The 25540-nt window shown below is 39.9% G+C and overlaps 1 protein-coding gene across 1 annotated transcript in view; it reads right to left on the bottom strand.

Moving 5' to 3' along the window:
• Positions 1-25540, bottom strand: part of nol6 (nucleolar protein 6 (RNA-associated)) — a 124750-nt gene that overhangs the window by 63324 nt on the left and 35886 nt on the right. Inside the window, exons 7-15 of the mRNA XM_060855379.1 lie at positions 20173-20336; positions 19615-19735; positions 16275-16333; positions 13117-13218; positions 7183-7298; positions 6503-6680; positions 5470-5592; positions 4272-4420; positions 1433-1508 (exon numbers count right to left, since the gene is read on the bottom strand). Coding sequence (XP_060711362.1) covers positions 1433-1508; positions 4272-4420; positions 5470-5592; positions 6503-6680; positions 7183-7298; positions 13117-13218; positions 16275-16333; positions 19615-19735; positions 20173-20336 — 1088 coding nt within the window. The remainder of the gene's footprint in view (positions 1-1432; positions 1509-4271; positions 4421-5469; positions 5593-6502; positions 6681-7182; positions 7299-13116; positions 13219-16274; positions 16334-19614; positions 19736-20172; positions 20337-25540) is intronic.

Genomic DNA, 25540 nt, shown 5'->3' on the forward strand with positions numbered 1-25540 from the left:
CTCTGATCTGCTTTGATAACCACTGAATTTACATGGCTAATCTGATCAATGATAACCCCAGGGAGTTATCGGTGGAGGTTTCAGTGATTGTAAGATCCACAATGTCAACGGGTGATGGTTAGATTACCTTTTACTGGAGATGATTATTGCCTGACATTTAAAGATGCTAATAAAACATCCCAAATTTTAAAATCCCTGATGATTAATGGGAATTCCTGGCTCCAGACTAACCAAAATGAAGAAAGCTTGTTTTGAATGTTACTTACCACTTTTCAGCCCAAGCATGGACACTGTTCAAATCTTGCTACGTTTGGATATATGATTGAATGCCTGAAGAGTGAACATTGAACATTGTGCACTCATCAGCGAACATGCCTACCCCTGATCTTATACTTTGATGAAGCAGGTGAAGATGGTTGGGCCTCGGACCTTAACTGGACCCAACCATTGTGCAGCAGCATTATAGTCAAACTATTCTGTGCACTGTGGGACTACAACTATTTTCACTAAAACTGACAGTTATTAGCACAGAGGAAGTGATTCTGAGTAATCACTCAACCCAACAATTTAAGAGAAGTTAACCGACTTCAACAGTGATGTAGTCATTTGGCTTTCTTTCGTTTTGTTCATAATTAGGAAAAGCAAAGCTAACATTTATTACCCACTCCTAGTTATCCTGCAAAAATGCTGTTGCACATCTTTCTTGAACTGCATGGACGGTATTTTGAAAAAAAAAGTGTGGCTTGCTTGACCATTTCAATGTCAGTTTAAGGTGAATCATTCTGGTGAAACATGAGGGGCAAATAAGGGCTTCATCAGTTGAGAACAGCAAATTTACTTTCTTATAAAAGCATATTAAGTTAAACAGTTGCCTTTTTAATGATATTCCAATAGAAAAAAAGTGAACTTTAGCTACTGCCAGACGCTTTCTTGTAAAATAATTACATATTATGGAAGTGTCACGGATCACTGTTTGGTGTCAACACATAATTTCATTGATCCCAACAGTTCAACTCCATTCAAGTAGATATTTAAGTCATCACATTGGGCAGATCTAGTAGAATACCACTTTTGATCAATGACAAAAGGATTGTTGAATGGTTTGCATTTTTGAGAGTTCTGCCACATGGAACTGTGGCTGTCAAGTTCTCTCATTATGGAGCATTTATTATCCCAACATTTTTTCTGAGAATTACTCCAGAAATGCCAAACCTGGTTTTCAACAAAATAAATAACTTTGGCCCTGAAAACAGATTGGTCCATATTGGGAACAAAGTTTTCATATTTCATACTTCAAACAAGATAATGGTCATCTTACTGGACTACTAATTGAAAGAAAAAATAATACAACAAAATCCCATGCAAATACTCCCCCCAACTCAAAGCCCTTGAGGGCAAGCACTGATTCATTACTATGAAACAATCTTCTTACCCCTTTATCTACCTCGATGACAGAGTCCAGTAAGCCTCCAACATAGCACAATGCCGACTTTGGTAAATCCAAATGTCTAATTGGGATAGGAAAAATATAGAAAGAGCAGAGGGAAAACAAGGATCAGTCAGTACTTATGAATTCATCTGCTGTATACCTGGTTCACATATAGGTCAAGTACTGAAAACTTCAGAATGGAAATGAAAAATGTGGGAAGAGGAGTTAAGAAACATTAAGAATGGGAAAATATTAGTGTGGGCAAATAATTAAAAATAATGACAATAACCACTGCAACTTTCAAAAAATGTTCCACCCTCCTCTGCCTCCTTCCAACTTTTGTAACAAACAGAAGTCACACATTCAAATCAAACAAGCTAAATGAACATGATCATTGGTTATAATCAGCTTGGGAAAGGATGTGTACAAATGAAAATTTAATTTATACAACTTCTTCACTCACTTACGGGTACAAATAAACAAATGTAAAAACATGATATCTAGGATACATTTTTAAATACTGCAATAATGACTGGAGGGTAGAAGCCTAGGCCTACATTTTCAGCACACATGGGAATCAAAATTCTTTTTGTGTTGAAGTCATGGTTTAGTGCACTGGTTTTGAGATTTTTGAAAGAATAAAGAAAAACATAAAATTTATCCAATTGAAAGAAGTACTTCCAACATTTATGGTTCACTCGTAATTTAACAAAAGACGAACAATGGATCAGTGCCCCAGTCTGAAGCTGGTTCATTCATCTAAAGTCAACTTCTGTCACACGTGGACAGGGGCCTCCATCTGCTGCTATCACCATCTTCCCTGCTCCCTGGTCTTATATCAATCTACAATCCTCAATCCCAGTAATAATCGAGCACCTTTGTAAATGGACCAGTTGGACTTGACTCAAATCATAATTTCTCACAGCTTGTTTCAATTATCTGTTATCCTAGGAAGAAAACATTTTCAATTTTTTACCCTGTTTTAGTTATGAACAGTTATACTTTTGGCCTCGAGTGCCAGTTCAATTCACTGAGATAGCTTATTTGGGTCTTGCACGTAACTTTCAATATTTGAACTCCTGCATCAAAGAACAAGAACAGGCCCTTCAGCCCTCCGAGCCTGTGCCATTACATTTTGCCCTTCCATGCTAAGCCTGTCTTCACTTACAGGATCCACATACCCCTCTATTTCCTTCCTAATCATAGATTCTTCCAGGTACTTCTTAAATGCAGCTATTGTGTCTGCGTCCACCACCTCTGGCAGCACATTCCAGGCACTCCCCACCTTTGTGTGAAAAAGCATGCCTTGCACATTTCTTTTAAGCTTTCCCCCTCGCACCTTGAACCTGTGTCACCTAGTAATTGACCCTTCCATCCTGGGGGAAAAAAACTTCTTTTCCATTCTATCCATGCCAGTCATAAACTTATAAAGTTTTACTAGGTCACTACTCAATCTCCTGCATTCCAGTGAAAACAAACCCAGTCTATTCAGTCTTTCTTCACAACTGAAATCCCCCTTACCAGGCAACATTCTGGCAAACCTTTACTGTACCCTCTCCAAAGCATCCACATCCTTCTGGTAGTTCAGTGGTCAAAACTGTATACGATATTCCAAATGTGGCTTAACAAAATTTCTGTAAAGCTACCCTTCTATAAACCTTCCACTTCATGCCCCTTCCAATGAAGGCAAACATTACAACCTTACTAACCTGCATTGCCACCTTCAGTGGTCTATGGATCTGCACACTCCGATCCTTCTGCATATCAATACTCTTAAGGGTTCTGCCATTCACTGTATAATGCCCACTTGTACTTGACCTTCCAAAATGCATCACTTCATATTTATCCAGATTAAACACCATTTGCCATTTTTCTGCCCATACCTCCAACTGATCCACATCCTGCTGTATCCTCTGACAATACTCTTCACTATCCATAACTCCACCAATCTTTGTTTTGTCTGCAAACCTAATTAGACCAGCTAGGTTTTCCTCCTGATCATTTATGTAGATTGGACTCATTAACTGAGAGAAAAAAAAGAGATAGTAAATCAGAAGCATCAAGAAAGAAACAGAAGACAGAAATCGGATGAAAGTACAGAATGAGAGGAAAGGTCTCAGAAAAGCAATGCATAGATGAAAACAAGATTGTATGAGGAACTCAGACAAAAAAAATGGAAGACAAACATGGATAAAAGTAGGGACATAGCAAGATTAGAGTGGGAAATAGGCAGTGTGTTTCTGGTAGTTTTTCTTTCAAAAGATGAACAAGAAATTCTAAATTCCTCTTTACATCCCTGATTTAAAGACTAAATGAGAATCAATTTGTTTTGCGGCATTAGCTCTATGTGCAACATTTTAATGTAAAGAAGTAAAATCTATAAATCAGCATTTTCCATCAATACACCCCTCTTTTAGCTTGTGAAACTGGGTCAAATTCAGCCCAAATTATGGGATGTAAAGTTCTCTTCTTTAGCTTCCCACAATGTTTAGATTAGATTACACGACGGGCAATTTAGCATGGCCAATTCACCTGACCCGCACATCTTTGGACTGTGGGAAGAAACCGGAGGAAACGCACGCAGACACGGGGAGAACGCCTGAGTCAGGAATTGAACCCGGGTCTCAGGCGCTGTGAGGCAGCAGTGCTAACCACTGTGCCACCGTGCCGCCCACTAAGTATATGCTTCTAGTATAGACAATAGGCTTCTATCTAGTATAGGCTTATTCAACCTCAACAAAGTTTCTGACAATCCTTTAAAAATTCTAGAAGATGAAAATGCTGTTGATAAGCCACATTCCTTTTCAGGACTACAAGTTAATCTGGGTTACCAATGACTTACCGTTGAAGAAGATGTTTAACAATTTGTTCAGGAATTAGACGACGGTCACAAATATTGTCACCCTGCCAGAGGAAAGCCTCACAAATGGATCCATCTTGAAAACGCCTCAGCTCAGAATTCTCTCCCCAGAAGTCCCTGAATTCTGCTGCCTGTAACATGAAGAACAAAATATTGATTCATCTCCAGGAGTTGTGCCTTGGTACAAAATGGAACTGAAAATAATAAAGGCACAAACTATAAATCTGCCAAGTTACCATGAGACTCAGTTAATAAAGATATAACTTTCTTCGTGGTGTTGGCTGAAGGTGGAGTGATAGTCAGGACATCAGGAAAATCACTGGCTCTTCCTTATATCAATCAAAGGAACACATTACATTGCCAAGCAGACAGGACAAAAAGTGATTTCTAAATTGTGCCAAGATTGGAAGGGGGGGATGGAAATCACGTTTATTTAGACCTAGGCCCAGCAAGCTCTAGACGATCCTCCCTAGATCTCTCCAAATGCTCCAGTTTCCTCCGACAATCCAAAGATGTGCAGCATAGGTGGATTGGTCATGGGAAATGCCAATCCCATGATAGAGAAGGGGGTGTTGGTCTGGATGGGATGCTCTTTGGAGAGTCGGTGTGGACTCAATGGGCCAAATGGCCTGCTTCCACCACTATAAGGATTCTATGATTCTTTCCAATTCTCCATATCTCTCTCTCTTCCTTCACACTCTCCTTAAAGCGATTCCAGGAAACCTAATCCTTTCACCGAACTTTTTGTCACCTCATCTAATATCTCCGAGTGGCTCAGTGTCCCTTTTTATTTTTAATGTTTCTGTGATACGCCTTGAGATGTTGTATTATGTTAATGGCGTTTTATAAATGAAAGGTTTTTTTTTAAAACTGTTAACAGTAAAATATCTCCTGTTGCCGATCCTAATCCCAGTATTTTAACTTAACATCAGTGCAACTGAAGTTACTTGGCTTCACCAGTGTGTTCCTCAACAATGGAAGAGCACAGATTTCCAGAGAAGCTCCATACAATATAATACTCAAGAATCTAGCTACGTACACATGCTGGGGTTACAATGACTCAAATCTACACAACTGCCTGAAAATATATATATATTTTAAATTATTTAATTGGAGAAAGGAGGTTTAACAACATGACAACACATTTACCCATCATAAACTCTTGAAAAAAGATAGTTACCTTTGGACTATCAGCCTGAGGTCCTTTTTCCAAAGCATTTGTAGAAAATACTGGGTTCACTAAAATACCAAATGACAAATATCTTACATCCTTGTGTTTTGGAGGATCTGCATTTACTGGCCACTGTATGAAAGGAACAAATTGGGCTTGTTACTTTAACATTAAAACAAAAGTAATCCGCATAAAAGTTTGTAAACTCTATCTTTTCAGATTACTGACACTGGTGGAATCTTATAGGGCTCTCAGGGATATGGTGTGGACGTGGAATTCATGTGGCCGGTGTCCATGGAACATTTGCTGAAAGATTGGTGCACAGTGTCCAATTGGAGGTTCTTTGGAGCAAGCAACAAGTTGAATTTGCCATGTATCCATTCTGGTTTCCACAGTGAGTGCATTTTGATGTCCACCTTGTTTATTGAGTTTGACAAGATAGAAAACTGAGCAATAATAAGCGAATTGGGCTTTCAAAAAGTCACTTAAAAAGCATTATTCTTCTTTCAGCAGTTACTGTTGGGGTCTTGAAGAGATGGAAGCTATTTTTCTGTCCCTCTCTTGGTTATAGCCATTAGCATGGGGTTCTCTGCCTACTAAAGGGGTTGCATGTGAGATAATCTGTGTTCTGAAATTGCCTTTTTCAATTGAGTATGTTTATGGAATGTTACTATATTGCAACAGTTAATTAGTAATAGTTCCTGTATCTATTATTTGGTCAAGTTTTCCAAGAGTTGTTAATCAAAATACATATTTCTTTTATTGTATTTAAACATAATGGATTAACAAAGTATGTTTTGCTTTAAATTCAGTAGATTGATCAATCAAATGTCTCACCTTACATTTACTCTTGAAATAAGAAAAAGTTCAGACTACCTTCTGAATATTTTGAGGGGGTTCGATCTGGCCTATAACAAAGTAGCTAGAACTCAAAGGAAGAAGTAGCTGTACTCAAAGGAAGAAGGTCTGGAAAGCATCTTTTAAAAGTTATACAATTAATTGTTTTTCCACACACAAATGTCAAAGAGATAATTGGACTTACTTCAGGTATATGAAGAAGCGAATGAGTAAGAAGATGAATCCGTTCGCCCAGTCCACGAGTTAATAATGAAAGAAGGTGTGGTAAAATTGTAACAATGTAGTTACCGCCATGATCAATCAATTCGTCGAGCAGTTTCATCTTTTTACAGCCTTCCTGCAGCTTGGCAACGTTTTTCAGGCTATTGAGAAATAATTTTAAAACGTGGAATTGTTTCAACATAAAACATTCTCACATTGGACTAAACGACAAAACGACACGACCAGCTATCTCTAGTAGCCATACACTCAGACAACCAGCAACATGAATTTGACTGGGAAAACACCACTATCATAGGACAAGCCAGACAGAGAACAGCCAGAGAATTCCTAGAAGCATGGCATTCATCCCCAAACTCCATCAACAGACACATTGACCTGGACACCATATACAAACCACTACAGCTGAAACTGACACCCGGAAGCGGCAAGAACAAACCACTATAAATACCGGAAGAAACATCAAAGCAGCGCTTCACACGAGGCTCCAACAGCACTGATAATGTTCCCTAGCCAGGGAACGAAACGTTTGCAGCAAAAACTTCCAGCTCGGTGAGCAGAACCACAACAACGGATACCCGAGCTACAAATCTTCAATCAGATTTTAAGGACTAAATACCATTTAAAGTAACAAATTGCTCTTACTGGAAAACGTGGTCAAAGGTTTGAATTAGGAGCTTTGAAGTCATCAAAAGCATTTCAAATCCATCTACTGTCTTGTCGTCAAGAATTTCCATTGACTTCTGCGCTTCATATTGAATCTAGAAGGTTAGTAAACAATGTAAAACATCAGCTGAAAGCTCCTTGTTTGTTGTAAATACATAGATACAGAAACATTGATGCCTATGTAGATGTATTGTCAGTTAACAAACAATTGTTATTTGTTTGGTTCATATTTCCCTTTGGGTCCATTCGTTATTACAGTGATGGTCAACAAACTGCAGCAGTGTATTATCTTCTATTTGTTCACGGGTTCAGATAATCTCAGGTCACAGACAGACAATGCAATATTCCACCTGATGTTCATCTATGAAACAGGTCATTGGGATATCATGAAGCACGCCCGCTGGTACTTTCTCCAAATGTTTTTCCCTCTTGCAAACTAGTGCCTTGACTAAGAAGTGTGAGGTTAAGAGAAGCATTGAATACATGAATCACAAGTCAGTTTCATTTCCAGCGGTGCTCTAATGCATCACACTGACCAACTGTTGGTTTACTTTTTGATAATCAAACACCACTAAATAAACAAACAATCAAATCAAGATCTTCACAGTGACTTTTAAACCAAAGTTTTTCATTCATCTGCAACAACAAAAACAGAAATTGCTGGAAAATATCAGTATGTCTGGCAGCATCTGTGGAGAGAAATCAGAGTTAACATTTTGAGTCCAGTTACCGTTCTTCAGAATTGATGGTAGCTAGGAAAAAGTTGTTTTTTATGCAAAAGATAGGGCCAGGAGAAGGGGTAAAGGGTAAACGATAGGTGAGGTAGAGCCCAAAGAGACAGAAGAACAGTTTGACAAAGGAGTGGCCAGCAGTCAGTCTGGGAGACTGAATAGCTGCTAATTCAGATTATTTTTACTAACAACGGGTAGTGTTCTTTTTAAAATAGAATGCCCACAGTATGGTAACAGGCCTTTGGCCCAGCATGTCACACTGACACTTTGAAGAGTAATCCACCCAGACCCATTCCCTCTACCTTATATTTACCCCTGCTTAATGCACCTAGCCTACATATCTTGGAACACTATAGGCAATTTAGGACAGCCAATTCACCTAATCTGCACATCTTTGGACAGTGGCAGGAAACTGGAGCACCCAGAGGAAACCCACATAGACACAGGGAGTATGTGCACACTTCACATGGATAGTCACTCGAGGCTGGCATCAAACCCAAGTTCCTGGCATGAGGTGCTAATAACCAGATAGAAAAATGACCAGCAGCTAGATGCTTACTCAACTTGGAAAATAAACAGGCCACCTGCATAAGTCAGTGACTGCTATTTAGCACACGCTCTTCGAGTGGAAAAGGTGGATTAGACCAGTTTTAAAATAACTTTGTTGGACTGTTGGATGACACTGCATAATCTTACTGCATTTCCAGAATGTGGGCATCACTGGCTCCATGAGCATTCGTGGCTGATTCCCAACTGCCCTGGAGAAGATAATGTTGAGCTTCCTTTCTGAACCTAGGTCGATCCTGATGTGTAAGGTTAGCCACAGCATTGTTAGAAAAGTACAACAGGAATTTGACCTAGCGATAATGATGGTATCCAAGCTCGTATGTTCTGTGACTTGGACAAGAATTTGCAGATGGTGATGCTCCCATGTTTCAGCTGTCCTTTTCTATTTATATGATAGAAGTCACAGGTTTGGAAAGTGCTGCTGGAGAAACCTTGAATTGCTGCAGTGATTCTTGTAGATGGTACACACTGATGTTACTGTATATTCATTGTGAAAGGAGTGAATGGTGGATGGGGTGCTTTGTCCTGATTAATGTCAAGTTGACTGATGCTGGATTTATATTCATCCAGATAAGTGGACAAAGTGGAGTACATTTCATCAAACTCCTGACTTATAGGTAGTGGACAGGCATCAGTCGGACATGGGGAACTGCTCATGGCACAATTCTCAGCCACCTGCAATCACTCTCTTTATCAGTTCAGTTTCTGGTCAATGGAAACCTTCAGAATGTTGATATAGGTATTCGGTGATGACAATACCATTGAACATCAAGGATTGATGGTTAGATTCGCTCTTATTTAAGATAGTCATTGCTTGGTAGTTGTGTGCTGTAAATGTCACTTCCCAATTATGAGCCCAACCCTGGGTGTTATCCAGATCTTGCTGCATAAGGACATAGACAACTGCGGTATCTGAAAAGGTGTAAATAGGCCTCTACAATCATCAGTAAAAATCTCAACTTCTGATCTCATGATGATGGGAAAGTCAATGATGAAGCAGCTGAAATTGTCTGGGCTGAGAACACTATTCTGAGGAATTCCCGCCAAGCTATCCTGGAACTGAGTTGATTGACCTCCAATAACTACAATCACCTTTCATTCTGCCAAGTATGATTTCAATCAGTGGAGACTTTATACCTTGATTTAAACTGATTCTATGACTATGACTTTTAGTGCCTTACTCAATCGAATTCTATGTTGATGTCAAGGACAGTTATTCTTATCTCAAGTTTAGGTCTTTAATCCATGTTTGAAACAAGGTTGTAAAGAGGAGAGTGGTCTCGTGGCTGTAGCAGAAATCAAACTGGGCATCAGCGAGCAAATTCTTCTTTTCCAAGTCCCATTTGATAGTACTGTCAATGACCCTTTCTAACACTTAACAGATAATTGAGATTGGACTGATGGGATGGAAAAAGACCTGGTATCTGATTTTTTGTGAATAGGACATACCTGACCAGTTCTCCAGTGTTATAGCTGTACTTGAACAATCTGGTTAGATGTGTGGCTAGTTCTGCTGCACAAAACTTCAGTACTACTACAAGGATACTGTCAAGACTTTTGCAGTACCCAGTGCCCTCAGCCATTTCTTGATATCACGTGGAGTGATTGACTGTTTGAATACTGGCCATCAGATGCTGGGGAATCTCTGGACTCTGGAGGAGGTCATAATGGATCACCCACTCAGCACTTCTGGTTGAAGGAGTTGCAAATATTTCAAACTTGTCTATTACACTAATGTGTTAAGCCTCCCCATTAGTAGTAAGAGTAAAAAGTGAGGTCTGCAGATGCTGGAGATCAGAGCTGAAAATGTGTTGCTGGTTAAAGCACAGCAGGCCAGGCAGCATTCTAGGAACAGGAAATTCGACGTTTCAGGCAAAAGCCCTTCATCAGGAATGAGGAGAGTGTGCCAAGCAGGCTAAGATAAAAGGTAGGGAGGAGGGACTTGGGGGAGGGGCGATGGAGATGTGATAGGTGGAAGGAGGTCAAGGTGAGGGTGATAGGCCGGAGTGGGGTGGGGGCGGAGAGGTCAGGAAGAAGATTGCAGGTTAGGAGGGCGGTGCTGAGTTGAGGGAACCGACTGAGACAAGGTGGGGGGAGGGGAAATGAGGAAACTGGAGAAATCTGAGTTCATTCCTTGTGGTTGGAGGGTTCCCAGGCAGAAGATGAAGCGCTCTTCCTCCAACCGTCGTGTTGTTATGGTCTGCCGATGGAGGAGTCCAAGGACCTGCATGTCCTCGGTGGAGTGGGAGGGAGAGTTAAAGTGTTGAGCCACAGGGTGGTTGGGTTGGTTGGTCCGGGTGTCCCAGAGGTGTTCCCTGAAGCGTTCCGCAAGTAGGCGGCCCGTCTCCCCAATATAGAGGAGGCCACATCGGGTGCAGCGGATGCACTAGATGATGTGTGTGGAGGTGCAGGTGAATTTGTGGCGGATATCCCCATTAGTAAGAGTGTACATTATTGTAGAGCCTTTCCCTACAGTGAGTGACTTAAATTATCCATCCCTATTCATGACTAGATGCAGCAGGACTGGAGAGCTTGTACCTGATCCATGGGTTGTGAAATCGTTTAGCTCTCTATTTGCTGCTTTTCACTGTTTGACATGCAGCTAACCCTGCTGTGTAGCCTCTCCAGATTAACACCTCATTATGCCTGCTGCTGCTTCCAACATTGTATCCTTAGGTCTTTTGAGTGGTGGGGTGGTTACGACTTTATTATTATGGGCATGAACAGGTCTGGTTGTTGCTTGAGTTGTCTTTGAGACAGAACTCCCAAATTAGAGATAACTCCTCAGATATTGGAAGCATTACCAAAAGACAACAGAAAATAGAAGTCAAATATTTTAAACGATAAATCTAATTAGATAAAGTTAGTATTTTGGCAATTGTCTTCATATTATTAGTTTTAAATTTTTTTTAGAAGCAGTTTAACTCAGAAAGAGATAAAATAACACCAAAGGGTCTTTGCCAAGGTTTTTAACTCAAGTTCACCACTTAAGTTAAAGCATACATATTAGTATGTTTTGATAAACATAACAGCACATTTTGAATGCTTTGTATGAGCTAGATTATTGGACAGATTGTAAAATTAAACCTCAGCTGGATTATAGCCCAAAATTTGGTTTGACAAGACTGTACTTGTAACTATCTTACAAATTGAAGGGAAATAATGTGTCTACACATGGCCTTTTCCAGAAAGACAGCAGAAATTGGCACTAAATTTCTATTAAACATTTGCGTCTTATTATCCTTTTAATCAGATATAAGTTAAACAAACACACTCTGCTCATTCAAGGCGTTAAATATCAACTCAAGAGTCCTATAAGCATCACAACATATATTTACATCATACATTTAACATCATAAAACATCCCAAGGCATTTGACAGGAGTCATACAAAAAACAGAACATCATAATTTCTGTACATAATAAAAGAGTAAGTCAGATGACCAAATGCTTGGTCAAAGAGATAAGACTTTAAGGAGTATGTTCAAGGAAGATAAAGACAGCTAGAGATGCACAAAGGTGAAGGAAGACAACTCCAGGGCTTAGTACCAATGTTGCAATTTAAGTTGGCAATTATTTGGGGGGAGAAGCGGATAGAGAGTGGGGCTGAAGAGATGAGTCAAATGGTGTTTCCCATAGATCTGTAAGAGAACCTCAGCTTTTCACCATAACTGTCAATGACTTAGATGAAGAAATAGAGTGTCCAGTGCCAAATTTTCAATTCATGCTGGGAGAACTGCTGATCCAAGCTGAATTAGTTGATCACACTACAGTGTCAGTGGAAAAAGTCCTGCTTATAAACATAAGTAGTAGAAGCAAGAGCAAGTAATTTGATCCCTGGAACCAACAATGTCATTAAGATCATAACTGATCAGATCATGGCCTGAATCTCTGCTGCCTGCCTCCCATAACCCCTGAACTGCCTGTAAGCCTTTTCATTCATCCTTAAATGCATTCAATAATCCAACTCCAACTTGTCTCTAGAGTAAAGAATTCCATAAAGAGCCTTCTTAAATGGGTCAAATCATATTCTAAAAATTTGCCCACCAGTTTCAGAATCCTTCCCCCCACTACAGAACAATCAAGCCACCTGTGAATGTTAAGTATTTAAATAAGATTACCTCTCACTCTTCTGAACTGCCATGTTAAGTAAGGTGATCAAAAGCTGCACATAATACTCTAGGTATGGACTCATCAATGTACTGTGCCGTCATAGGAAGACATTGATTCCTATCCCTAATCATTTGTCTATGATTCGCATCGAGTGGGAGGTCATCAGTCAAGGAAATGTTTAGACACAGGTGAAGTCCAGTTCCCATCCTCTATTTGGTCAAACAGACCTCAAATGTTCCCTGAAGGTCATTTTTCTAGGATATCTTATCCTTGCCCTGGGTAACTACACTCTAAAATGAGTAAACATCCTCTGGAGTTGTAAACAGCTCCATTTGGAAGAGGGAAGTGGGGTACAGAAAAAAAGAGAGGATAATAAACTATGAGCAAATATCAATCCAACACTTGCCCCACTAATCATGGTATAGTTGACCGCATGAACATTTTCAAAGTACAAATTTCTAAACCAAATGGAAAAAAATTGCCGACTGAGCCCCCTGCTTTACCTGCTTGTATTTGCTTGCAGTCATCTCAGCACATAGGTTTACGAATCCTGAAGGATCCACAAATACAACGTCAAAGGCCTGGTGAAATTCTCCAAGTGATGGCTGTGAGGACAAAAGATTACAATAAATTAAAGCTTTATTAAAACATTTCCAATTAAGCCTTCTGTGCCACTGATCTTCATCTCAGGCAATCACCTTTCCTCATGACTCAGTAGCATCACAATTGACCAAGGTGGTCGAGTTCTAAAGGACACATCTGAAATTGGGTTTGCACCAGGTGGCAAGGAAAGCAACAAATGGGAAAAATCTACTTCACCTCATTCACATCAGCCGACTAGTCACAGATGCATCTAGTAGAAATAACCACAGCAAAGTCTATATGGAAGTAAATATTCAAAGTTTGTGAGATTTTGTGAGACTATGTTGCACAAAACACTATATAGGACAAACAGGAAGACAGCTAACAACCCGCATCCACGAACATCAACTAGCCACGAAACGACATGACCAGCTATCCCTAGTAGCCATACACTCAGATGACAAACAACATGAATTCGATTGGGACAACACTACTATTATAGGGCAGGCCAAATAGAGAACAGCCAGGGAATTCCTAGAAGCATGGCACTCATCCACCAATTCTATCAACAGACACATCGAATAGACCCTATATACCGGCCACTGCAACGGACAGCAACTGACAACCGGAAGCGGCAGATTCAAACCAGTATAAATGCCGGAGGAATCAGCACAGAAGCGCTTCACAGGAGGTTCCCAAGCACTGAAGATGTCACCTAGAAAGGGGACAAAACGTTTGCAAGAAAAACTCCCAGCTCGGCGAACAGAACCACAACAGGAAATAAATATTGTTGTCACATCTAGTTGTGTGGCACTACAACTTTGCTGAACGGGATAGAGCTAGCAAATAAAACTGAACACCCACAAGGCACTGAGACCCACTAACAAAATGCACCATAGAAACATAATCAGAGCTACTTAGTCAGCACTTCCCAGCGCCACAACCATTACCTTGTAGATGGACTATACACAGATACATGAGAACATCATCACCTATAAGTTTTCCTTCAAGACACCCAGCATCCTGACTTGGAAAGATGTTTTCATTCCATCAATTGCACTGTGTCAAAATCCTGGAATTCCCTCCCTAACACTATGGTGTATATATTAAATGGACTGCAGTGTTCCAAAACAGCAGCTCACTACCAACTTCTCAAGGTCGACTAGGGACAAGCAATAAATGCCAGCATTCCATGATCTAATGTTTAAAATCTGCACTTTACTAATACCACCAAGACAGAGAATCAAACTCAGTCAATAAGGCTGCATAATAGCATGCCAGCAGCAGCACTAGTCAAACCAGACATAAGACTCCATACCTAAACGGACATAGCATTCAAGGCAAACAGATGCACTGACTGCATGATCAATAGCCAATATACAAAGTTGCTAGAGGATATGGATTTGGACCAAAACATTGAAGGAAACAGGACATTTAGGAAAGACAGGAAGCTAGGAAATTGTGCGGGTGACTCTGTTAATTATGATGGCACATAGGGATGACCAAAGAGGTAGAAGCTGTTGGGCAAAAATTAAAATTAAGAAAATATAACAGCAAGAAGTCATTTTGGGGAGGTGTGTATAGGCAAAATTAAGGCAAGGGTAGCTGAGGGGAGGCATTGTTTTCAGAATTGTTTCTTAGAACATGTTCTAGAGCCAGAGAGCAGGCTATATTGGACCTGGCATTGTGCAACGAGGCATTAATTAGTGTGATATAAAACTGCTCTCATTGAACTAAATATGAATGAACTTCATGTTCAGTTATAGGAAGAGAAGAGTGGGACCAAGATTAGAATTTCAAACTTAAAAAGAATAATAAGGGCACGAAAACAGGATTAACTAAAATGAACTGGCAAATTAAGTTAACAGATAGGTCAAAAGAAATGCAGTGGCAGATACTTAGTGATATTTCAAAATATACAGAAGAAATACATTACAAAAAAAAAAATTCCAAGGAGCAAATGCACCAACTGGACAGATCATCAAAAATAAAAAGCAAAGCATGCCCAAAAGATTAATAAGGTGGAAAAATTAGAGCAGAAGAGAAAGCTGAATAGAAATACGAACACACACTTTAGGAGATATTTAAAAAGGGACTGAGTTTTTAAAAAAAGTAAGTGTTAGCCCTCTCAAAAGTGAGTCAGTGAATTAATAACCAAAAATGAGAAGACAGATGAACTAAATTGGCATTTTGCATCGGTCTTCACGATATAGGATAAAAGTAACATCCCAGAAATAACTGTAAATCAAAGTGAAAGGGTAGAACAAACACAACAAAATCACCATTACCAGATATGGGTACTGAGCACATTTGATAACAAAGAGTCAAGACGTACAACAATTCAAACAAATTACTATTCACACAAATAACTAAAACAAAGTACAGCAGGTGACAGAAGTCTGAAATAGAAGCAAATGGTGCTGGAAATACACAGCAGATCTGGTAGTACTGAAGAGAAAAATAAATTAACATTTTGAGATGAATCTGACTCTCATTCAGAGCGCAAATGAATACACATAGTTTCATAGAACAGAATCATAAAATCCCTAGTGAGGAAGCAGACCATTTGGCTCATCAAATCCACACTGACCCTCTGAATAGCATCCCACCTAGACCCACCCTATACTATCCCTGTAACTGCATTCCCCATGGTCAATCCATCTAACCTATACATTGCTGGAGTGTGGGAGGAAACTGGAACACCCAACGGAAACCCATGCAGACATGGGGAAAAGGTGCAGTTGCCCAAGAGTGGCATTGAACCCGTGTCCCTGACAGTGAGGCAGCAGTACTAACCACTGAGCTACCTTGGTACATTATTGTGCATGATACACAGCACAAGTTATCAGCTTCCCAAGACTGAAGAAGCAGCTTCAAAATGCCACACAATGTTGTGATTCAAAGCAAAAAAACTGAACGATTTGCTGCAATTACAATCAGTACTTGATAAAGATCCCTTTTCTAACTGCTAGGAGTAAACAAGCTGTGGAGAGCAGCTTGTCCTAGTGCATCATTACGTATCTAATATTTTAGAGAGCATTGACAAAGCATAAAAGTATACAATTAAAGATCATCTTACCACTGAGTCGTCAGTGTCCTGAAAAAGACTGATGCCATTTTGAGTGAGGTCCGTTACAGCTGAACAAAATTAAAAGTCAGAAATTAAAAATCACATCTGAAACTACAGGCAATCTTCATTCTATAGGAGGAGAGAAAGGCAGCTTTAGCTTAGCCAGGTAATTTGAAAGTCCATTCTCACAACATAGAAACAGGAGTAGGCTATTCAGGCCCTCTACCATTCAATGGCTGTTCTGTGGCCTAACTCCATATACAAGGGTCACTGGATCGAAAACGTTAACTCTGATTGCTCTCCACAGATGCTGCCTGACCTGCTGAGATTTTCCAGCAATTTTTGTTTTGGTTCCATATACATGGCCTTTGGCCCACAGCTCCTTAAACCTATCACTTAAAGATTTAAAATGTAGATGTAAAATTAACAATTTATCCTACGTGTACTGCCATTTACGTTTCAAACATTTACCACCCTTTGGAGACATGCTCGGATACTGATGGAAGAGAAGCAGAAACAAATTCGGGGGGGGGGGGAAAATGTACTTTTGCAGTTATTTTCCTGTCCAATGTCCTTCTCTCTTATCCTCAACATGTTAACTCACATCAGCTTAAAGTTTCTGTTGGGAACCCTACTAAATGGGCATTCTTCAAAAATAAAAAAGTGTTGGTAGGCTGAAATGTGTGCAAAAAATTCTGAAAATGCTTACAAGATTAGACAGCATCTGTGGAGAGCCTCACTCAGCTGTGATTTGTTTTATTTTTCTTTTTTTAAGTTTCATGATTCACATCAAGAATGTATCAGTTTGCCCCATCGCATCCTTGTCTTCATTGTTGGTCCTTGGAAATATCATTACAACTTGTGCAAGGCCCAAGGGGGCTTTCTTTGGCCAACTATCAAACAAAAAGCAAAAGCATTGCTTTTTGAAGTTTCTACACAAAATCTTGTTGTTCTTATTCTGCGCGCCTGAAGTTATTTCTGATGTGGAAATGTCAACATTGAACTCAATGCCAGGGGGGACAAAGTCAGAAGTCACCAGGTTATAGTCCAACAGGTTTATTTGAAATCACAAGACTTCGGAGTTCTGCCCCTTTGTCAGGTGAAGATGACAAAGGTGCAGCCCTCCGAATGCTTGTGATTTCGAATGAACTTGGTTGGACTATAATTTGGTGTCATGTGACTTCAGAGTTATTTCAGCCAAGGCACAACATGAAGCACCAGCAACACCGAAGAAAACATAGAGCTAGGTAAGAAAGTGGGTAAGAATGAATTAAAGTTAAGATATTTACAGTTTGTTCCATGTTAACTGAAGTGGTATAATTTAAGGGGGCAGACAAGGAAACTATGTTACACTTAGGTAAAAATCACAACATCAGGGTTATAGTCCAACAGGTTTAATTGGAAGCACCAGCAGTCCAACACCAGCATCTCCAAATCATGTTACACTTACATATTTTCTACCTGCATCCAAGCGTGGGTGCCATGTTTTATGAAAGATGTGAAAGCATTAGAGTTTAGAAAACATTCATGAAAATAGCTCCAGGTATGAGGAATATAAATAGATTGGAGAAGCTGGGAATATTTTCCTTGAAGAGAAGAGATTTGATAGAAGCTTTCAAAATTATGAGGAATCTGAATGGAATGGATAGACAGAAACTGATCCAAATGGTGGCAAGATTGAGAAGAAAATAACAGAGATGCAAGAGAAGTGTCAAAAGAAGCAATGCTAATCCAAAGAAAAAAAAATTTACACATCAAGCGGATAGGAGGTAAATGGATTTTCTGAAAAGAAAGAATATGCACGGGTTAGAGACAGAAATGGCACACAGTAAATTGTAACCATGGAGATTGGGTGCAGACATTATGGCTACCATAACAATTCTGTGAAGTTACATAGTGGGAAATTGGGAACATTAAAAAAAAGGGTAAAGAGAACCATAGCAACCACAGGCTAGTTACCTTAACTTCAGAGGAAATTTCTACAAACAATAATCCTGGATAAAACGTACAATCACATGGGCAAATGCACATTGCTTAAAGAAAGCCAGATGGATTTGCCAAGGGAAAGTAATCTAGGGTTTTTTGTGGAGCGATGGGTTTTGAGGATGATGCAGATAACAAGGTGTATGTGGAATTACAAAGGAATGTGATAAAGTGCCACACTAACAGACATATTGGCAAATGGAATAAAAGGGAAAAGTGAATATATACAAAATGGGCTGAGTGACAGGAAACAGTAACGGTTAATAACAATTCAGACTTGAGGAAGATTAGTAGTTGGATTTCTCGGGAGTCAGTGCTAGGAATCTTGCTCTTCCTATACAGGACAGAATTTCAAAATATGCACATAATATGAAAGAAGGGAGTATTGTAAACTGTGAGGAAGACAAATATAAAATTTTATAAGTACACTAACAAATAGACGAAATGAAGTTCCATGCAGATAACCTTGGATGAATTTGAATGGGAAGAACATAGGGTGCTCATAGAAAGGGTACAACTCTAAAAGGTGCAAGAGTAGAGAGACTTGGGTGTAAATGGACAAAGTTATTGAAGGACAGGTTGAGAGAGCAATTAATAGACCTGACACTATCCTGGGCTTTATTAAATGGGATCATAGGATAAAAAGAGAAGGAAGTTATAAAACCAAAATACTACAGATGCTAGAAATCATACTGGACTTAAAAAGTTAACTGTTCCTCTTCCACAAATGCTGCCGGATCTGCTGAGTTTCTCCAGCATTTTCTGTGTTTGTAGCAAAGAGGTTATGTTGAACTTATGACACTGGTTTAGCTTCCAGTTTTGGGTCCTGCACTTTAAGAAAGATACGAAGACAATGGAGAGAGCACAGATAAGATTTACGGGTAATTGGCAAGAAAAGCACTGAAGACACGAGGAATGCATTGCCTGACAATATGGTGGAGGCAGATTCAAAGTATTCAAAAGGAAAGTAGCCTGTTATTTAAAAAGGAATGCACAAGGTTAGGGGGAGACGGTGATGGAATGACACCAGTTGAATAGCTAAGACAGATGATGCAGATGGGATAGGGCTAAGCTGCCTCTTTGTGTTTTAGTAATTCTATGAAGTTGCACACTGTTTCAACATTCAAGGAAAAAGGTAGAGTTTAGTCAAAATGAGATGCAGTCAAATGTGGAGACTTCCATTCTTCAAGGTGATACTGTAGGAAAGCCTGACCTCCAGACTAGGAGCAAAAAACTGCTCAAATTGTTCTTGGTGAGAAATCAAGATGTAATAGGAACCACAATACTGGTCAAAGTCCAAGAAATCAACTAAATTACAAGTTATATTTGAAGTAGAGGCGTTAACTTGAGAAATTAGCGAACTTACCCAAGAACTGAAGGACATTACGCAGCACCTGGTATGCACTCATCATTTTGTTCAGTTTACGCTTAGAAAGCAAATATGCCACCAACATTGAAGCAATAAATCCATTGAAGCAACCATAGCCCTAATGGAACAGTAAAAGGAAATGCTGGTTTACTTTTGAACTAAATATTAAATTTTTAAAACAAGAAATAGGTATTAGATGTACAACTATCACCTACCAATGGTAAATAAATAAGTAGAAAATTTAACTCAAAGACTAAGGCATTAAGAGACTAAACAAAAGGCAACTTAGTGACCAGTATGTTTCCTAGTTTTTCAAAGCGAAGGTTCAAATCACTCTAATGTTATATTGAAATCACAGATAATTTAGATTTCATTAAACATAATTCTGAATTGATATACAGGTGACAGATCTTGAAGAAGCAAAAGCCTTTCTATCAACCAACATATGTTTTATTACAATGCCAAACCTATGATAACAGTACTAAAATTCAACACAGACAGTTAAAAGCTAACCATCAAAAGTTTGTGCAAGATCACTGAAGTGCAAAATCATACCTTGTTCAATGCCCTCTGTTGAAGCCACACTTTAAAAATTCCAATTCCATCTTTCATTCCAGGGAATTCAGCAGCAGCATTGAAGAGAAAATGAAGGTGCTGTTCCATCACCAGATCGACAAGAATGCTATTGTTATAGTGAGGTGTAGCAGGTTCATCATTTCCTAAAAATACAAATAATCTTTCGAATTTCACTTCATACAACAGCCAGTGCATCTTTTGGCTAATTTTGTGAAGGTAGCGCCCAGAATGTAATACTGTCCTGGCTAGAGAATTAGAGATTCAAAGTTTGGGAGAAGATTTGTAGCTCGGGTGCTCGTTGTTGTGGTTCTGTTCACTGAGCTGGGAGTTTTTGTTGCAAACGTTCCATCCCCTTTCTAGGTGACATCCTCAGTGCTTGGGAGCCTCCTGTGAAGCGCTTCTGTGATGTTTCCTCCGGCATTTATAGTGGCTTGTCTCTGCCGCTTCCGATTGTCAGTTGCTGTCCGCTGCAGTGGCCGGTATATTGGGTCCAGGTCGATGTGTTTGTTGATAGAATCTGTGGATAAGTGCCATGCCTCTAGGAATTCCCTGGCTGTTCTCTGTTTGGCTTGCCCTATAAAAGTAGCGTTGTCCCAGTCAAATTCATGTTGTTTGTCATCTGCGTGTGTGGCTACTAAGGATAGCTGGTCGTGTCGTTTCGTGGCTAGTTGGTGTTCATGGATGCGGGTTGTTAGCTGTCTTCCTGTTTGTCCTATGTAGTGTTTTGTGCAGTCCTTGCATGGGATTTTGTACACTACGTTGGTTTTGCTCATGCTGGGTATCGGGTCCTTTGTCCTGGTGAGTTGTTGTCTGAGAGTGGCTGTTGGTTTGTGTGCTGTTATGAGTCCTAGTGGTCGCAGCAGTCTGGCTGTCAGTTCGGAAATGCTCTTGATGTATGGTAGTGTGGCTAGTCCTTTGGGTTGCGGCATGTCCTCGTTCCGTTGTCTTTCCCTTAGGCAGCTGTTGATGAAATTGCGCGGGTATCCGTTTTTGGTGAATACCTTGTATAGGTGTTCTTCTTCCTCTTTTTGCAGTTCTGGTGTGCTGCAGTGTGTTGTGGTCCTTTTTTGAATCGTGTCCTGATGCAACTTCGTTTGTGTGTGTTGGGGTGGTTGCTTTCATAGTTCAGGACTTGGTCTGTGTGTGTAGCTTTCCCATATATCTTCGTTGTGAATTCTTCGTTCGGTGTTCTTTGTACCATCACGTCTAGGAATGGGAGTTGGTTGTCCTTTTCTTCCTCTCTCGTGAATCGGATTCCAGTGAGTGTGGCGTTGATGATCCGGTGTGTGTTCTCTATTTCTGTATTTTTAATTATTACAAAGGTGTCATCCACATATCTGACCCAGAGTTTGGGTTGTATTTGCGGTAAAACAACCGTGTCCCTGACAGTGAGGCAGCAGTGCTAACCACTGAGCTACCTTGGTACATTATTGTGCATGATACACTCAAACGGTGTGCGGTAAAACTCAAACTCTGGATCAGATATGTGGATGACACCTTTGTAATCATTAAAAATACAGAAATAGAGAACACACACCGGATCATCAACGCCACACTCACTGGAATCCGATTCAAGAGAGAGGAAGAAAAGGACAACCAGCTCCCATTCCTAGACGTGATGGTACAAAGAACACCGAACGGAGAATTCACAACGAAGGTATACAGGAAAGCTACACACACAGACCAAGTCCTGAACTATGAAAGCAACCACCCCAACACACACAAACGAAGTTGTATCAGGACACGATTCAAAAAAGGACCACAACACACTGCAGCACACCAGAACTGCAAAAAGAGGAAGAAGAACACCTATACAAGGTATTCACCAAAAACGGATACCCGCGCAATTTCATCAACAGCTGCCTAAGGGAAAGACAACGGAACGAGGACATGCCGCAACCCAAAGGACTAGCCACACTACCATACATCAGGAGCATTTCCGAACTGACAGCCAGACTGCTGCGACCACTAGGCCTCATAACAGCACACAAACCAACAGCCACTCTCAGACAACAACTCACCAGGACAAAGGACCCGATACCCAGCATGAGCAAAACCAACGTAGTGTACAAAATCCCATGCAAGGACTGCACAAAACACTACATAGGACAAACAGGAAGACAGCTAACAACTCGCATCCATGAACACCAACTAGCCACGAAACGACACGACCAGCTATCCTTAGTAGCCACACACGCAGATGACAAACAACATGAATTCGACTGGGACAACGCTACTTTTATAGGGCAAGCCAAACAGAGAACAGCCAGGGAATTCCTAGAGGCATGGCACTCATCCACAGATTCTATCAACAAACACATCGAACTGGACCCAATATACCAGCCACTGCAGCGGACAGCAACTGACAACTGGAGGCGGCAGAGACAAGCCACTATAAATGCCGGAGGAAACATCACAGAAGCGCTTCACAGGAGGCTCCCAAGCACTGAGGATGTCACCTAGAAAGGGGACGAAACGTTTGCAACAAAAACTCCCAGCTCGGCGAACAGAACCACAACAGAGAATTAGAGAAGTAGAAAGAAACAAAATGAGCCAGGCAGCAGGAGGGCTATTCAGAAGCCAGTAGTGCAGGTTGTCAGAAGCTGTCACAGTGGTTGTAATGGGAGTGTAGCTGCAGAGTTGGAACGTAAAAGCACAGCAACAAAACAAAAACGCAAAATAGGCTTTTGGCACCAAAAGATATTGTTTTGCCTGGGCACACTCAGTGGCAATAGTCTTCATGAGACTGCTGCAATGGAAGGCTGTAGTTCATTGAAATAAGTGTCTTAAAAAATGTAAATCCTAAGCTGTTGGTATATCTGAGTACATTCATGCCCCTCGAGCTGACAGGCTATGCATAAATGGAGGTTCTGGTTCCTCAAAGAAGATTTTTCTCAATAACCTCAACTGTATTAATTGGTTCCCAATGCTGCCAATTAGGTTGCTGTCACCCAGTGAGATTGCATTTGGGAAAATCACTAGAAGCCAAAGCGCACTGGGACTCTTATATTGATGCTCTCCTCTACCTAAATCCATCCACTATTAAGGGACTTGGAAAATTCAGCCCAAAGACGCAAATGAATCATATGTACCTTACTTCTTAACACTTTGACAAACTAAGTTGGCTTTTCTTTTTCTGACGTGAAAATGACCATCAATTTATTTTTGTTGACATTGACATTCTATGAACAAATGACCCATTAGCAAATAACAGAGTGCATAGAATCAAGTCTGGCTAGGAAGCTGGTTCAGAGCGGAGTCACCTTTGAGGGTCAATAGAATAATATATATTACATAATGATTGGTGCCAAAATTCAAACTAAATTGGACCAGCAGGTAACATTGCTGATTCACATAGTGTGATTAAATTGAGTAAATTAGAGTTCTACTATTATAACATGACAGCCCTACTGTAATTACCAGCAACTAAGTAAAACAATCTACAGTAGAAATATAAAAGATCTGAGGCACTCTGATAGATTAAATAAGGATAAGGACATTAAATAAAGAATGCACAGGCTTTGTAAACATTTCAGTCACTTAGCATTTTTTTCCAAAAATAATCAGGATGATATCCTGTCTAAAACAGCAGAGGTAAACATGAACTCAGAATGCATTAATGTTTTTTTCCCTTACTGGAGCCAGAGGAATAACAGTCATTTTCTGATCCTACAGGCTAATCCATGGTGGAAAGAAAGTGTAAACCAGTGGTAGATTGGCAATTCCACAGATTATGAAAAGAACTGATAAAACACAGACGAAAATAGTGGACAAATATTGGCGAAACACCTTGGATGAATGGTATTTCTGAATTATGAAGGAGCAAAGGCCATACCTCCCTGAGCATGAAATATGAGTTCTAGCAGACTTTCTCCCCTTAAATTTATGATGCTGAGCAACATAACAATCTGTCCTCCAAAACACAGCTTCTGCAAGGCTCCTTCCCAAGAACTCTTCCTGCAGCTTCTCTGCCACATAGCAGAACACTGCAAACAAAATACAATTAACTCTCCCCACTATAAATGAGTTAAATCAGAGACCAATCCCTGCTCATTTTCATTTCACAAAACTCCTGACACCCCATCAGCACCTCAGCTTGACTTAATATTTCATAATCAATTACATTTGAAATCATATTACTGTTAGTTTGCATGCAAATATCATTATGAATTTGGACACAGAAAAACCTCACAAATACCAACTGAGATAAATGATCAGTTAATTTGTACTGATGTTTTTGATGGGTTTTCAATACTTCTATTAATGCTGGTTAGGAAACAAAAAAAATTAACTACATTTGGTCTCTGAGGTGCATCTATCTGAACAGAAACTGGGCACCAAATAACATCACATCTCAAAGACCGCATTTCTCTCACGTAGTACTACCTCAGTACTGTCCTAAAGTGTATTTTAGAAAAAAGAACCTGCATTGTTCCAAAATCTTTCAATGTTTTAAGGAAGGACGTAACTCCACTGAAAGCATTTCAGAGAAAGTTTACTGACTTAACACTGCAAGAAGAGGGTACTCTAAAAAGGAAAACAATGGACAGGCTGAGTTGACATCCACTTTAGGAGAGGAAGAGACAACTTGATTTATACTTATAAAATACCAAGAGGTCTAAACAGTGGAGATATAGAAAGGGTGTTGCCTCATGAGAAAATTTTGAAACGGAAGTCACCTGTTTAAAAATAACAGGTCACCCATTTAAAACAAAGATGAAGCAGAGGTGAATGGATTCTTGTTAAGCTAGGGGTGAAAGATTATTGGGGTTGGTGGGATTGTGGATTTGAAGTTACAAATCAGATTAGCCACAATTTTATGAAATGGCAGAGCAGGCTGAAAATGTCAAAATGTCGAGAGTGTGGTACTGGAAAAGCATGGCAGGTCAGGCAGCATCTGAGGAGCAGGAATATCAATGTTTCGGGCAAAAGCCCTTCATCATTCCTGAAAATGTGAAATGACCTATTCCTACTCCTTGTTCATTTACTTGTATATAATTTATCATTATATGTGGTATTTCCTAGTGATGTTAAAGTGATCAACATGTGAGATGTTTAATAGAAAAAAATACGACATGCGATTCAAACTGACTAAGAATCGAAATACCATCTGCCGAACGCCTAACATGCCTCAGCTTTCTCGAATGGCAAACATAACTGAGCTTTGGTCAACTACATAACTGAGATTTGATGGTTTGACTTACCCTTTCTTTCACTGGCATTCTTAGCGTTTTGATACCTCATTATCAAGCCAGCATTTAATAAATGTAGTTTCTTCATTTGATGCTAAACTTATCTCCACAATACCCACATCTGCCCATAGTTTCAATACTGTTTATCCATCAGA

This window comes from Hemiscyllium ocellatum, chromosome 1, assembly GCF_020745735.1.
Source record: "Hemiscyllium ocellatum isolate sHemOce1 chromosome 1, sHemOce1.pat.X.cur, whole genome shotgun sequence".
NCBI classification, from domain to species: domain Eukaryota; kingdom Metazoa; phylum Chordata; class Chondrichthyes; order Orectolobiformes; family Hemiscylliidae; genus Hemiscyllium; species Hemiscyllium ocellatum.